The sequence below is a fragment of the Polypterus senegalus genome, chromosome 15, assembly GCF_016835505.1.
Source record: "Polypterus senegalus isolate Bchr_013 chromosome 15, ASM1683550v1, whole genome shotgun sequence".
Classification (NCBI taxonomy): domain Eukaryota; kingdom Metazoa; phylum Chordata; class Cladistia; order Polypteriformes; family Polypteridae; genus Polypterus; species Polypterus senegalus.
Window position 1 is genome coordinate 74276663 of NC_053168.1, and position 14754 is coordinate 74291416.

Sequence of the window (14754 nt, forward strand, 5' to 3'; positions counted from 1 at the left end):
ATTGGTTAAGAAACTGTATCTTTTTATCATCCACACTGCCTACAAGAATACCTTTCCACCTCTTGTCATCTTATTTATTTCAAATCATGCATATTCCGGTTATGAGAGTACAGAGCGTTCCTTCAGAATGCCACAACCAATATTTTTATATTATATTATATTATATTAAACAACAGTGAACTCTGGATTGACTGAAGAATACATTGTTCAAGGTTTTGACTCGAGTAGTTAAGATAAATCTTTGTTCATTCAGATGACTTCACACTTGTCACCCGTGATATTAATCTTCATAGTAACCACATCCCTTACCCAAATTCTTGTTTACTACATTCCCCTCCCGATAAGATAGATAAACCTGTTTATTTATGTTTCATAACATAGAGTCTTACAGAAAAACTATCATCATCAATTATACAAAATATCGCAGAGCAGTTCAATAAGGTTAAACAGCAGACAGCACAAAGAATACATCAGAAATCCAAATAAAAGACGAGTCCACAAAATCTCAAAATAACTGAACTAAAGTTAATATAGAAATCTGATAGATACAGTAAACTGGTGTTTATCATCTGAAAATGAGCATAAGATGATCATTACAGGGGGTCCTCGGCCATTCCTAAAACAGTGATGTAACCCGAATTTTGGTGTAAGTCGAAACACACCCTAGCCTAAGTCACTTACCTGTCCTAACACATTTGCAAAATCATAATCTAGAACATAAAAACACAACTAAGCCACAGAAAAAGGAAAAGGACATACATGTACACTACTGTAGTAACAGAAAATATTAGTGTAAAAAAAAAAAATCCTTACCTTTATTCCTTCTCACGTCACATTTTTTTAAAAGTTTTTATGGGAGTGAGCGTTGTAAACTCGAAACGTTGTAACCCAAGGACCCCTGTATTGCATTTTTTATCTGTGATTGTAGGTCTTTTCAGATTATTGCTAGTGTGTCATACGGGTTTTCATTCCAAGCAGTTCTTGTAATTAACTGCAGCAGGTTTCAACACGCTATAAAAGTCACTGTTTTTATCTTTGTTGTGTTAAATCAGAAATACCCGATAAGGAATGTCTGCCTTTTATAAACATGCAACTATTATACGTGTGTTGCTTCCAAAGAGTCACATATGTGGATTTGATTCTAAAGCAGATGGTCCTCTTGAACGTTCACAGTCAGTTTCCCCTTTTCTGCTCTGTTTACTTTATCAATTGTTGCAATATATAACTGACAGAAATAAATGAATTTAAAAATAAAAAACACAGATGTTGTTAGCTATCACATACAGCACCCATCTTTCTAAACGTCTTACAAAAACTCCTCACACTTTTCCAGATTCCTTGTGACTAAGTAATAAGAGCATTAGAAATCGGCAAACAGGTACAAACTTTAATGAAAAGTAGGACTGACGTCCTCAGTAGGAAACCGGAGGCAGCGGAAATCTGTAGCCAGCAGTGCTCACCCGGGACTGAGCTATCATCTCTGTTATTACGGTACGACGAAAAACACAATTGTCTGATAATCAGTTTTGAAGATCAAATTTAAAAAGAGGCAAAGACATTCTTCATGAAAATGTAGCAGTGAGTGTGTAGAAATGCATGTACATAATATTTTATTAATACAAAAAATATGTTCACAGTACATTTCCCACAGCTACAATGCATAAAAGCCTAACCCCATTTATTCATTAAGGTGAGTGGAGTTTCTTTAGAGGTGATATACTGTATAGGTTCATGCTTTGCCTCTGCGTTGTTCAGTCCTAGTTAGGAGTGCCCTTGTTGTCAACTTTGCATTTTTCCGTTATACTCGTGTGAGTTTTTTTCAAAGTACTGTACTCCTAATTTGTATGCTCGTATATACTAATACTAATTTGTCAGACTCCTGATACAGCAGATATGCAGCAGGCTGACTAGCTGTCTTTGTGCAGCTCATGTTGAGATGGTGCCCATGCCAAGTTGAGCAAGTGCCTTATGCTCTTTACTGCCAACTTTTGCTGCAGAGTCTACCAAATACCGTAAGTTTGAAATGGATGAGCAGGTCTTTATTAACAATGTGTTATTCCATTTAATTGCTGTCACTGAAATAGAGAATGGTTTGTGGAATAATCCAGAAAAGAAATTGAATTAATATTAACATATAACCCTGGTATAGTGAAATTATACACTTGCAAGTCATAAATGATCCAATATGTTAACGTTTGTAGTATTTAATTCATAAATAAAATAGTTTGTGACGAGACTGTAATATTGCAAACACCATTCAGTTACTTTAAATGCTAAGTTGTAACCTAACATCCCCTTCTTAAATGTGCTTATTGCATTCATAATCATGTGAGGTCAGAGCCTACCTTCCCAACATTAAATTAAAAGCAAAAACATATTGGAGATTTTGGGGATTATTACAGTAAAATAGCCATTTCACAAGTTAAAGGTTAAAGTAGTGAATGGCTGTCTTACTCAAGTCAAGACAGTCTTTGATTTTCTAATTTTAACATTCTTATATATGAGTTCATGGTTGCAACGAGCTTGGCAGCGCTAGACAAACCCTGGACAAGGCGCCATCACAGGGCAGTCGCCCATTCATACGCAAACCAACACTCTTATTCAAACAGAGCCAAAGTGGAATTGCAGGTCAAATTCTACAAAGAAGGGAAGGGAATGGGATTCGAACTCAGGGTGCTGGATCTGTGAAGCCACAAAGCCAGTCTCTGCTCGCCCATTCAGCTCTAGTGTTAGCTTTCAAAAGTAAATTTCTGCTTAACATGTGTAGTTACAGTATATTTGTGCAGTATTTTACATTTCCTGAAACCTTTCTTCACTCTGCATACACATCGATTGAGGAATTGGAATTCAATCAAATTCAGTTTTACATGCTTTTTTCATTAGCCTTAATAAACACCCATGATTTAAAGCCTGATTGCTTGTGAATAAATCTTTATGGCTTTGACTCTCACTGCAAGATAATGTAAATCAGCCATAATCAGTATTCTTATTAACTGGTCTACCGCTGCAGCCGAGTCCAGGCTGCCACTGTGTTCCTGCCTCCACCTGTTCAAAACATGCAGGACTTTCTCCTGAAGTGGCACCGATCTGGGAGACAAAGAAACAATACACATTTGAATCTTTTTATAGAATAATTTATCATCTGAAAATGAGTCTAAAATAATGCATGCATTTTGCAGCTGCTGCTTTTACCTATTGTTAATATCAAAAACATATTGCATTCTTGATGTACTCCGTCTATAATAAAATATATTGCAACTGCATCTCAAGAGTATTTTGGTTTTAATCTGTTAACAAAATAATAAAGAACTAAAAGTAGTTAAAGAAACTGTAAATACTGTTTTTGTGCCTCAGAGGCCCATCCTGATATTGACTGCTGATATTGTTTCATATTTTAATTTCATTCATGCCCTTTGCAAGTTTCAACTGAGCAGTCTTTGTATGTAGCGTGGCAATCGCCATACTGTAGCAGACAGAAGAGGGGAGCAAAACAATTACAGTTACCACCCTCCATTTGTGAGTGGCCTGCGGCCTCATGTATAAACGGTGCGTACGCACAGAAATGTTGCGTAAGAACTTTTCCACGTCAAATCGCGATGTATAAAACCTACACTTGGCGTAAAGCCACGTGCTTTTCCACAGTACCTCATACCTTGTCGTACACAAGTTCTCTGCTCGGTTTTGCAGACTGGCGGCACCCAGCGTCAAAGCAGTGCTACTGTTCCTGTGTGGTTTTCCTTGCCTTTCCAGACGCGGCTTTATAAATAAACTGAAACTAACCGCATATTGTTGATTAGTGTAATGCATCTGATTGTAATTAACTTGTAACAATATAATGGTCCAGGGAACAGCCATAGTATTCCAAATACCATACCAGACTAGTAAATTAAATGATTTTAAGATGAAGTTTATGATGTTTTACTTTAATGACAAAATAAACTACATGATTAAAGTGGAAATTTCGAGATTAAAGTTGATATTTCGTGCTTTTTCCCCATTGTGTGCCTATTTTTTTTTTTTTTTTGTCTGTACCCTAAGAAGCTCAGACAGTGGGCTACAACTCGGCTTTTCACGGCGACTTTGATATGTGACTTCTTTTTTATTTCCGGCACTGTGCGATTTTGTGAATGTGAGCTTTCGAGTTTCTCCAACACGCTATGTCACTCGATCAGCTTCCTTTTGTTGATTATCCCACGGTTTATTTGAACAAATAGTATGTTTTTCTTTGCCTCCACTTGGTATTCGCTGAAATTCTTATATTTTCCCCCCGTGCTTTTCCCATTGTCTTTTCACAGAAGGCTGCGCTTAAGAGCGATTTATATTGATTTGCATATTCATAGAGGTGTAATTCAGGGAGGAGTTGGGGCGTTACATAAAGCGCGTGCACAAGCGTTAGTTTTCACGCTGATCGGGATTTATGTAGCGGAAGAACGTGGAAGTTGGCGAACGCACAGATTCCTGCATCTGGATTTTTCTGTGCGTAAGCACATTTCGGCTTTTGTGCTTACATCATGTTATAGTACGAGTTCTACGCACGGCGTTATGCACGAGGCCCCTGGTCTTTGAAACAGAAAAGTCAACTTACAAGCCAATTCGTGTGAGTAATTTGGAAAATAGTTTTTTCTTTTTTTTATAATCCATCTGAAATATTTTTTGAATTTAATGTTTAAAGCACAAAACAGGAGCAGCATACTTCTGTTCTGAAAGCATTTTAACTTCACCTTATTAATATGAGTGAGGACTTATTACAGTCTGTTTTGTTAATTTGTTTTCTGAGCTGCAAATAAAAGTAGAAGTTTTCGTTGCTGACATTTTTTAAAATTTATTTTTGAGCTCTTGATTCTGCCTAATTAAGTAAAGAAGTTTGATAAACTAAGTGCCTTCCACAACTGCATTTGTAAAACGTATTAGGCTTTTACTGTATATTCTAATATCAGTAAATAACAAAACCATAATGGTATTATCAAAGGAAAGGTTTTCAAAAATACAAACCTTGCATTCAGTAAATATATGATGTCCTTATTGGGTATGCTTAGTTTCTTGCAAAAGAAATCAAAGTCTGCAGGTGAAATGTTGTTTGAAACATAAATCAAGATTTTCAGCAGCAGCTTTTCTGTGCGACAGGGGTAGAAATGTGGCATGATAAACTTAAAATACACACAAGCTCAAATTAGTTTTATAAACCTACTTTTAGAGAGAGGCTATTTTTGCATAATTTATTATTTATGGCATGAATCAGTTTCTCTAATTAGCATATAAGATTTTCTAATATAAACCATTTACCTTTGAAAGATAAATGCTAGTTTTTATTTTATTAGGCATTACAGCAACAAGGTAACATTTAAGCAAATACAATTGGTTTATAGTACTATATTTTATATACTGTATATACTGATAAAAACAAATGCAACATTTACAGGGTTGAGAGATCTATACTAATAATATGCACCCTCTCAAAAAAAGAAGTTGTGCAGTTGTCTTCTCTCCCAGTCCTTGTGCAGTAAGGCATCACAATCTGCAAACACATGAAAGCTGCACTGTGTCTCCGAGGTCCATGTGGTCAAATGCCAGATCAAGTCACATTTAAAAAAGTTTGTAATGCTACTAAATATAAAGTCTCATTTGAAACAAAAATATGTATACATATTAAGATGCAGTATGGCATTTTTCAAGACAGTGGATCTTCTATACGTCAAGAGAAGTACAAAATTGTTTTGACTTTTGTTTCTGCTCTGTTTAAAAGCCTGCTATAGTATCACAATACAATGTAGTCCTGAGAAAAGGTTGAGCCTGTAAGCAAAAATGATTACATTTTTTCATTGCTTATTTTTCAGGAAAGGTTTTTAGAAAATCTTTAATCATTGCTAACGTGTATGAAGCCCAGTGTTGTTTCTAGTCCATCCATCCATCCATTTTCCAACCTACTGAATCCGAACACAGGGTCACGGGGGTCTGCTGGAGCCAATCCCAGCTAACACAGGGCACAAGGCAGGAACCAATCCCGGGCAGGGTGCCAATCCACCGCAGGACACACACAAGCACACCAAGCACACACTAGGGACAATTTAGGATCGCCAATGCGCCTAACCTGCAAGTCTTTGGACTGTGGGAGGAAACCCACGCAGACACGGAGAGAACATGCAAACTCCACGCAGGGAGGACGCGGGAAGTGAACCCGGGTCTCCTAACTGCGAGACAGCAGCGCTACCCACTGTGCCACCGTGCCGCCCGTTGTTTCTAGTGCACTTATGAAATCAAGATTATGTTGTTTATATAATGTGGTTACACATTATTAATAAAATGTACATACCGTCCAGTAAGTCTGCACTTTTCAGGTACTGTCCAATGGAATACAGCTGCATTCCTTCACAAACCGCTTTAGGTGGCCGTCCAAGAGGATTTCCATCAAATTCAACTTTCTGTAATGTACACATTTTTTCAAGATCGCTAGGTAAGGATTTTAGTTGATTTCCTGAAAAAATATTTTTGATGATATCTTATTTGTATTTTGCTAGCTCAAGTACTTGAAACCAATAAAATATGCATTTGTATAAACTACAACAATTATGTTTTTTCAGATTTAAAGTAATAATTTAGTGCAGTCAATAAAACACAGAACAAAACAAAACCATATGTAATTTACAAAGGATGTGACAGTCTTCCTTCTTATCAACTACTTATTAATATTTTACATTTCAACTTATACTTTTAAGCTTTCTGTTTTATCAGTATACAGGTAGGATATTACAGTAACATTTAAAAAAAATGTTCTGGGCCAATTTCCAATACAATCTCTGCCACTTTATATTAGAAATCAGATTTCTTAAGATCTTCCTAACTCTTCTAGATCAAGGAGTCTTGAGTCATAGTTCATGAAATCTTGATCAAGTCTTCAACTTACATCTCCATAAATATGCATGTAATTAGTGCAGAATGTTTACCAAGTTGTAGCACAGGGTGATTTATTCATCTGTAGTATAATATATATTGTATAAGGGTACTCTTAAAAGGTTGAAAAGAATTATTTTTTTTTATCTGCATCTTTTTATAGAAATGTGGTTTATATTTTAATGATACTAGCTGTGCCACCCATCTAAGACATACACAGTGTTAATATTTACGGTGCACCATCTATTAGAATGCATTTTGCAATGCATGTAGTACTAAAATGCATTGCATTTGTCATTCTAACAGATGTCACATCTCCAACATTTCTAGTAATTAAATTTTATTGCTACAAATGTTTGTGATGCACCATCTGTTGGAATGACAAATGTAATGCATATGTCTCTGTTATATGTCATTATGTATAGGATTAGTAAAATTATTGTTTGTTTTTCTGATGTGCCACCTTTTGAAATTACAAATGCAATGCATTTTATTGATACAAATGTTTGTGATGTGCCATCTGTTGGAATGACAGAGACATAGCAACCAGATGAACACACAGACATGTGTCCTTTTATTAAGGTGGATTACTCATCTTCTTCATCTATGGCTGCTATTCATAAATAAAAGGAAAAGTCATTAATGGAATATAAAATGTGTATATTATCTTGGGTTGTCCAGTATATATTTACACAATATCCTCTTGAACATTAAAATCTATAGAAAAGTACAGGTATTATGGCAGTTGCACAATATTGTGTATTACATGTAGCTCATAATAATAGGAAACAAAAATAACTAAATAGGAACTTCTCATCAGTTGTTTTAACTATAATACCTATTCCCCTTTGTGGTAGACATAACAAAATTGAAGTTATGAATGGCAAATTTTTGTTTCAAGCTTTTGAGGTTTTTTAATGCAAATTACCTTTGGCACTGATGCTCTGCATACATTCCATTGAAGAAATGGATCTTGGAAGCTGAGTGAGATTGTTATTATCTAACATTAATTTAGCGAGATTCTTCAAGTCTCCAATACTGTCCGGTATCATCTGTAAGGCATTGTCTGAGACATCAAGTTCTTTAAGACTGCAGAGTTTTGACAGTTCTTCAGGCAGCTGAGTGAGCTACAATCAAAGACAAAACGGGAGTACATTCTAGCTGATTTGTTTAAATTGAATTGAAATCAAATTCAGCAACTTCACATATGAGGTTTAATAATTACCTTAGCTCTCATTTCTCTTGGGCAGCAATGTTAATAAAAGATACTTTAAACAAACCAAATTTAAGTATAAATTTCAAAATCTGGTTGAAAAATAGTAAGTTGCATTATTTCTAGAGGCCAATGTCGTGTGAAATAACAACTTGAAAAAACACACTGTGCTGAATGAAAAATGCAACAATACATCCGGCACTACCACTGTGCCACCGTGCCGCCCTGTAACAAATGCCAAAAAATACAAAATATTAGACGTGCCCATTTTGGAAGCTATGAATACGAAAATTATTGGTCCCTTAAGTACTCTGCTTCAAATCAGAACACAAAAATGCCACAGAAACCTTTTTCAAGATCTCCTGCTTACATTTATCTTGCATGTTTTTCATTTTGTTTTTGGACTTTATTAAAATAAGTGGCATTCATGCCTATAACAATCATAGAGAGGCAGTAAACTATTTTATATATGAACAGCTTTATAAGACACTACATGTCTAGTGCATGAACCTGTCAAGATGATGTAATAATGATCGAGCATTTTGTCAAGCAGATCGATGATATGCTTCATTGCTGAATTATGATGGAAACCTGCATCTCCAGGCGGGGAGTTCACTTGTTACGTAAATGCCACTCCCTGATCTTCTGCACAGTTTGCTAAGCCCTGTGCTGCTTAGTTGGTTGATCCAGATCTATGTTAGAAAGAAGGTGCGAGCCACACTTTGGTAAAAAAAAAAAAAAAAGGAGTAGTTAATGGACACTTGGAGTAAGTTTCATTGTGACTTATTGGCACATCCATCCATCCATCCATTTTCTAACCCGCTGAATCTGAACACAGGGTCACGGGGGTCTGCTGGAGCCAATCCCAGCCAACACAGGGCACAAGGCAGGAACCAATCCAGGGCAGGGTGCCAACCCACCGCAGGACACACACAAACACACCCACACACCAAGCACACACTAGGGCCAATTTAGAATCGCCAATCCACCTAACCTGCATGTCTTTGGATTGTGGGAGGAAACCCACGCACATGTCTCAACATAATGTGATATATCATGGGGGTTCTTTAGGAGTTGTCTAACTGATCAGATCAACATCAGAGACCTGCTAATTTCTTTTCATTGTCTGTTATATGATAAGAAAACAATTTTTAAAAAATCCCATTTCTAAAGGTAAGTGCCAAATTTTCATGCATGTACACTCAGTTCATCAGGAAATGTCTGGTAGCCAGTTATCTCAGTACTGAAGGAGAAGATGGAACTCATAAAATGAGATTATATAAACAGCCCTTAACCTAAAAATTGCTGTACAATGGCTGACCCTGCGCTCTCACCTCCAAAGGCCATGCGAACAGGAATTAATAAAGTATATCAAATCAAAAAAAAAAACTGAAACGCTGTGTGTGTGTGTGTAGAAATGTCCAGAAGTAAAAGGGGACATCCTTGTTTTTTTATCTTTTCATTTCAAAGTCAAATCACAGTACTAGCATTTGAGGCTTCACTGCTTCATAATGTGTGTAGGTCAGTTTATTATAGTTATACAAACAAATGAAAAAATATTAGTGACATTTTAATTTATTTATTATACATAGGTACACTCTGTTTGCTTAAAATCAAAATCTTACCTTCAAGCCGCTTGTCTGGCAAATGATTAGTCTTTCTAAAGAGACAAGTTCACATATTTCTAATGGAAATTCTTTAAAATGGTTGTTTGAAAGTTTCAGTTCTTTAAGGTTTCCAAGCTTTTGCATGCCAGCTGGAATATGTGACACCTGATTGTCAGTTAAGTCGAGTACCAATAAGCTGTTCAGGTGGCATAGTGCAGTGGGGAAAATGACCAACTTGTTTTTTTGGAGCAGAAGTACCTCGATACTTTTTAAATCCATAATCTCTGTTGGAATTCTTTCTATCAAATTGTTACTTAAATCTAAGTACTGCAGGTTTTGTAGCTTGCAAATCTGAAGAGGAAAAATGGTCATCGTATTACTGCTAAGCTCGAGACGCTGCAGGTTTGTAAGGTGCGCAATATCCTCCATTGCTTCACATACTGAATTACAGCTAAGGTTCAGATGTCTGAGGGCGACCAAAGAGCAAATGCCAAGCGGAATCCGGAGAAGACGGTTGCTACTCAGGTCTACTGCAGTTAGAAGGGTACATTTGCTTATTTCAATTGGAACTTCCTTCAGCACGTTGCCTGAACATTTAAGCACTGCAAGCTTTTGTAAACGACACATTCCTTCTGGCAGGTTTTCAAGAAGGTTTTCATCAACCAGTAGCTCTGTAATATTTGTCAAAGCCCCAATGCCCTGGGGAAGGCAGCTTATTTGGTTTTCTCTGAGGGACAGACGCCGCAAGTTTCTGCAGTCGCTTATCCCCTCAGTCACCACACTAATTCGATTTTTACTAATATCCAGAACTCGGAGCTCCTGCAGTTTCTTAATTTCACCCGACAGAGCAGTTAGGTGGTTTCCATGCAAGCTGAGTTCTTCTAAATTGGACAAATCAAAAAGCTGCCTGGGCAGAAATGTAAGCTTGTTGTCATTGAGGGATAGCTCTCTTAAATTCACCATCTCTGAAACCTCCTTAGGCAAGCTCAGCAGACGATTTCCTGAAAGGCTCAGCTTGATGAGGTTGGCAAGGCAGCAAATGTCACGAGGGAAGTATGAAAAGTGATTGGAGTCAAGATTTAGAATATGAAGGTTTTTGAGGTTTGCCATTGACTTTGGCAAGAAGGTGAGCTTGTTTGCACTGATGCCTAGTACCTCCAGTGCTGCCAAGTCCCCAAATGCTGTAGGCAGTTGCACAAGCTGGTTCTGACTCAGATACATTTGTTTGAGATTCTTAAGGTGACAGATTTCATTTGGAAGATGAGAGATCCCATTATTGTTCAGGTTCAGAGATCTGAGGTTTTGTAGTGACTGAATGGAAAATGGAACTGAGGTAAGTTTGTTATTTTCCACTGACAATGTCTCCAGGTGCAGCCAAATCTTGAGATCTTTAGGCAAACGTTTAATTTTATTATGTGCCAAAGAAAGGAATCGGACATTCTCGTCAAACATTAATTCTTCAGGAATTTCTTTCAGAGACTTTCCATCCAAATTGACAGTGGCATTGGTGATCTGGCAGAGTTCTTCATTCATCATGGATGGCTATAATTGAAAAATTCCACCTTCAAATTCTCGTTAGTAAATCTGGAAAAACAGAAAATATGTTAATAACACAGTTGCTTCAAATGTTTTTTTCAGGTTTATTCTCCAAGGATTTAGCAAAGTGGGTGGCACGGTGGGTAGCGCTGCTGTCTTACAGTTAGGAGACCTGGGTTCGCTTCCCGGGTCCTCCCTGCGTGGAGTTTACATGTTCTCCCCGTGTCTGCGTGGGTTTCCTCCCACAGTCCAAAGACATGCAGGTTAGGTGCATTGGCGATTCCAAATTGGCCCAAGTGTGTGCTTGGTGTGTGTGTGTGTGTGTGTGTGTGTGTGTGTGTGTGTGTGTGCGCGCGCATCCTGCGGTGGGCTGGCGCCCTGCCCAGGGTTTGTTTCCTGCCTTGTGTTGGCTGGGATTGGGTCCAGCAGACCCCCATGACCCTGTAGTTAGGATACTGGATGGATGGACTTATCAAAGTATTTTAGCCTTAACTTGAAAGTGGCAGTCTACTCTGATATTTTGTAAGTAGCCAATGATTAGCCCCAATGTACAAAAATGTAATAAGTACATGACATGTTTCTACCATTAGTGTTTGTTTCAGAAGTCAATGCAGAGGGCAAACACATAAAATCAAGTAAATGGGGATTTTTTGAGCGTCTAATACTACAGAACAATACATCTTTAAAGATTAATTCTATCTTAGTCAGCAATACCAGCACCAGTCCCCATCATATGTCGTGCTCAAGACATGGCCTGCAAAGTTGTGTCATGGAAGGATAGCTCTTGAAAATGATCAAAGGTCTAACTGGCTTTTGACACTGATGACAGGAAAAAATGAGGTGAATCACAAAGAAGGAGCAAAGATTTTTGACATTTCACTGCAGTCATTAGTAATGGCTCATCTGAGCAAGTGAACACAGCAGGGTCTCTGAGAAGTTGGATGACTTGAATGTTGACTTTGAAAATAAAGCATTGCTGCATCCAGTGTTGCAAAAGGAGCTAATGGAATTAGACCCGAGTTTTATGATTTGGATAAACACTATGACCCAGAGTTCAAACAAGAATTTGAATAATGTAGGTTTAGTGATTCTCTAATGCCAAAGGACCACGCCAGGTCTGGCATGATCATGCGCACACTCTTCTATCCTGAGAGTGCAGTCCATATTGATTACATGCTTCAAGAGACCCACATAATCCGTCATGCTGGGGCATTTGCAGCAATCAGGAAGGGACACGTGGTGAGGAACAGTATCAAGTATCGATCTTCTGCTTCATGAAATCCCCCCTCCCTCCACTGCATGGGTTGCAAAAAGCTGCTCTACAAAGTCATGCATTTGAAGAGATGCCATACCAGCCCTGTTCTCCAGACCTGGACCTGTGTGACTACCACCTGGGCCCAAAACTGAAGAGCTCCCTTATGCTATGGTAAAGATGAAAGTGTCAAATCAGTTACAGAAGAGTGGTTGTGCAAACAAGACAGAATGTTTAAGTGGCACAGAAGAGGTTTATTAGCGTCATAAAAATAGAATGAGTGCAGTAGGATCCTTACTGAATTATCTCATTAATTACTGGCATTGCTGGTGGTCACAGACAATATGTTAAAAAGAAAAAATGGCTCACTGGCGTTTTTCTTAATAGTTTGGACTCAGAAGTTTTTGATTACCCCTAGCAGTTCATAGCTCCAGTGTAAAGCGGAAACCCAGTGCTTGCAATTCAAACATATGCATGCCTCCACACCAGGCCAACTTGGAGACATCAGTTCACCTGTCAGAAGAGAAGCACAAAGACATGGCAAAGCCCTGCAGACTGCACTAACACACATCACAGTGATGGAATCTGAGTTTGGAGTTTGGGAGCTAAGAGGCACCCAGGCTACCCACCATGCCACCTGCTACTCAATCCCATAACCAAAATTTGGATATGCTCCCAAAACACATTTTCCACTGGGTCTTCTCTTTAGATGCCTAAGCTGTGTTCACCAGAATTTCTCTTTATTGCCATCTGCTTTAGCAGTCACTGCCATGCCTAACAAACTGTTATGATCTCAGTAAAGTATCTTATCTGTTCCTCCATCCAGCCCTCCCCTGGTTCATTTCAGTCTGTGGTAAAATGGAGGAACCAACTAAATTATTCCAAATGTTGGGTCTCTTCTTCCCAAATGATGTTTAGTGGCTGCACATCACAGGTGGGTCACTGGGTCTTATTAAAGATCAGACGATAATAATGGCAAATTAGATTTAAGTTAAATATCTCCACTGCCATAGTCAAAGCACTTCACAAATATTCAAAAGGGTACAACAGGAATAGAACACCATAGACAGCTCAGTAAATAGCGGGAGAGAAACCAGTATCAAGACATTACATGCCAAATGAAACCTGAACAAAGATATTATGTGTAAGGCTCTCATTTAAAATAAAAAGTTAGATGAAAATAAGCATCATTTGTGATACTACATAGCATTATTAATACTTGGACAGAAACAATGAACTGACAGAATTTGCTAGAATGTCTTCCTGAGCAGATGTGTCTTAAGTTGCTTCTTAAACTACTTGATTGAGTCGGCGGACCTTCTTACTTTACGTGGGCGGGCGCTGTGCCCCTCACACACTGCGGGTGAACTTGGGAGAGATGGCAGCATCAGTGGGCCACCGCGCTTTAGGAGTTTACTGATGTGGTCCAGGGATGGCCATTTAAAACTAATATTTTTAGAAGCATTTTGGATTCCGTCCTTTAAGAGACTGGGAGGCCGTGCTCAATATGGTGGGCTCCGGCAGCAAACCAGACGCAACGGAGCTGGCAGATTAGAACGAAAGTCCACCGAAACAGAATTACAGGAGTAAAAAAAACAAGGACATACTTCTCAGTATCAGGGAGGGAGGAATGAGTTGAAATTGAAGTGCGAACACGGCTAAATGTGAGTTCTGTGGGTTTATTAAAACGAATCTTGAAGGTGTCATCACTCAGATTGAAAGGAAAGGAGGTCATTTTTAAAGATGGGCTTTCGTAACAATTCGCCGAAGTCTTGTTTGCTTGTAGTCTCGTGAAACAGTTCACCCTACTATCTAGAGACATTTGAGCATTTAAATAAACATCCGTTCTAGTGCTACAGTTTCACGATGTGCACCCTAAAACACTGATGGAGAAGCTTTGCGCGGCCCGGCATGGAACATCCATTTTCTGAGCCTAGTAATTCCAAAGCGGGACAGTCAGAAACGATCCGATAGTAAAGTTAGGAGCCAGCCTTGGACTGTGCGCCAGTCCCCTTCCGGTACTAAGTAGTCATTCAGGACGGACAAACATTTTGGACGTGGGAGGAAGCAAGAGAATTATTTCGAGAAATAAAAATAATACTTACTTAGTGCGAAGTATGCATCCAAGCTACACTTTCGTGTGCCGCCAAGTCGTTGTCATGGTGCGACATAAACAGGAAGCTTCTGCGTGCCGCTTAAGCCAATGGGGATACAAGTACAGCGGACTAGGAATGTGGGTGGAGCGACTGATTAACAGT

At 38.4% G+C, this 14754-nt stretch overlaps 1 protein-coding gene across 2 annotated transcripts; it reads right to left on the reverse strand.

Annotated features, from left to right (window-relative positions):
- Positions 1 to 820: 820 nt before the first annotated feature.
- LOC120515850 (leucine-rich repeat and death domain-containing protein 1-like) lies at positions 821 to 14647 on the reverse strand. Of its 2 annotated transcripts, XM_039737180.1 has the most exons (6): positions 14602 to 14647; positions 9727 to 11292; positions 7817 to 8015; positions 6311 to 6472; positions 4993 to 5113; positions 821 to 3087 (listed from the first exon to the last, which is right to left on the reverse strand). In XM_039737180.1, exons 2-6 carry the CDS (start codon positions 11242 to 11244, stop codon positions 2904 to 2906), a joined length of 2184 nt encoding a protein of 727 aa, XP_039593114.1. In that variant the 5' UTR covers positions 11245 to 11292; positions 14602 to 14647; the 3' UTR covers positions 821 to 2903. The 2 variants fall into 2 exon arrangements, with proteins under 2 accessions (XP_039593114.1, XP_039593115.1); XM_039737181.1 differs by lacking the exons at positions 821 to 3087; positions 4993 to 5113 and adding an exon at positions 5335 to 5790.
- Positions 14648 to 14754: the final 107 nt, after the last annotated feature.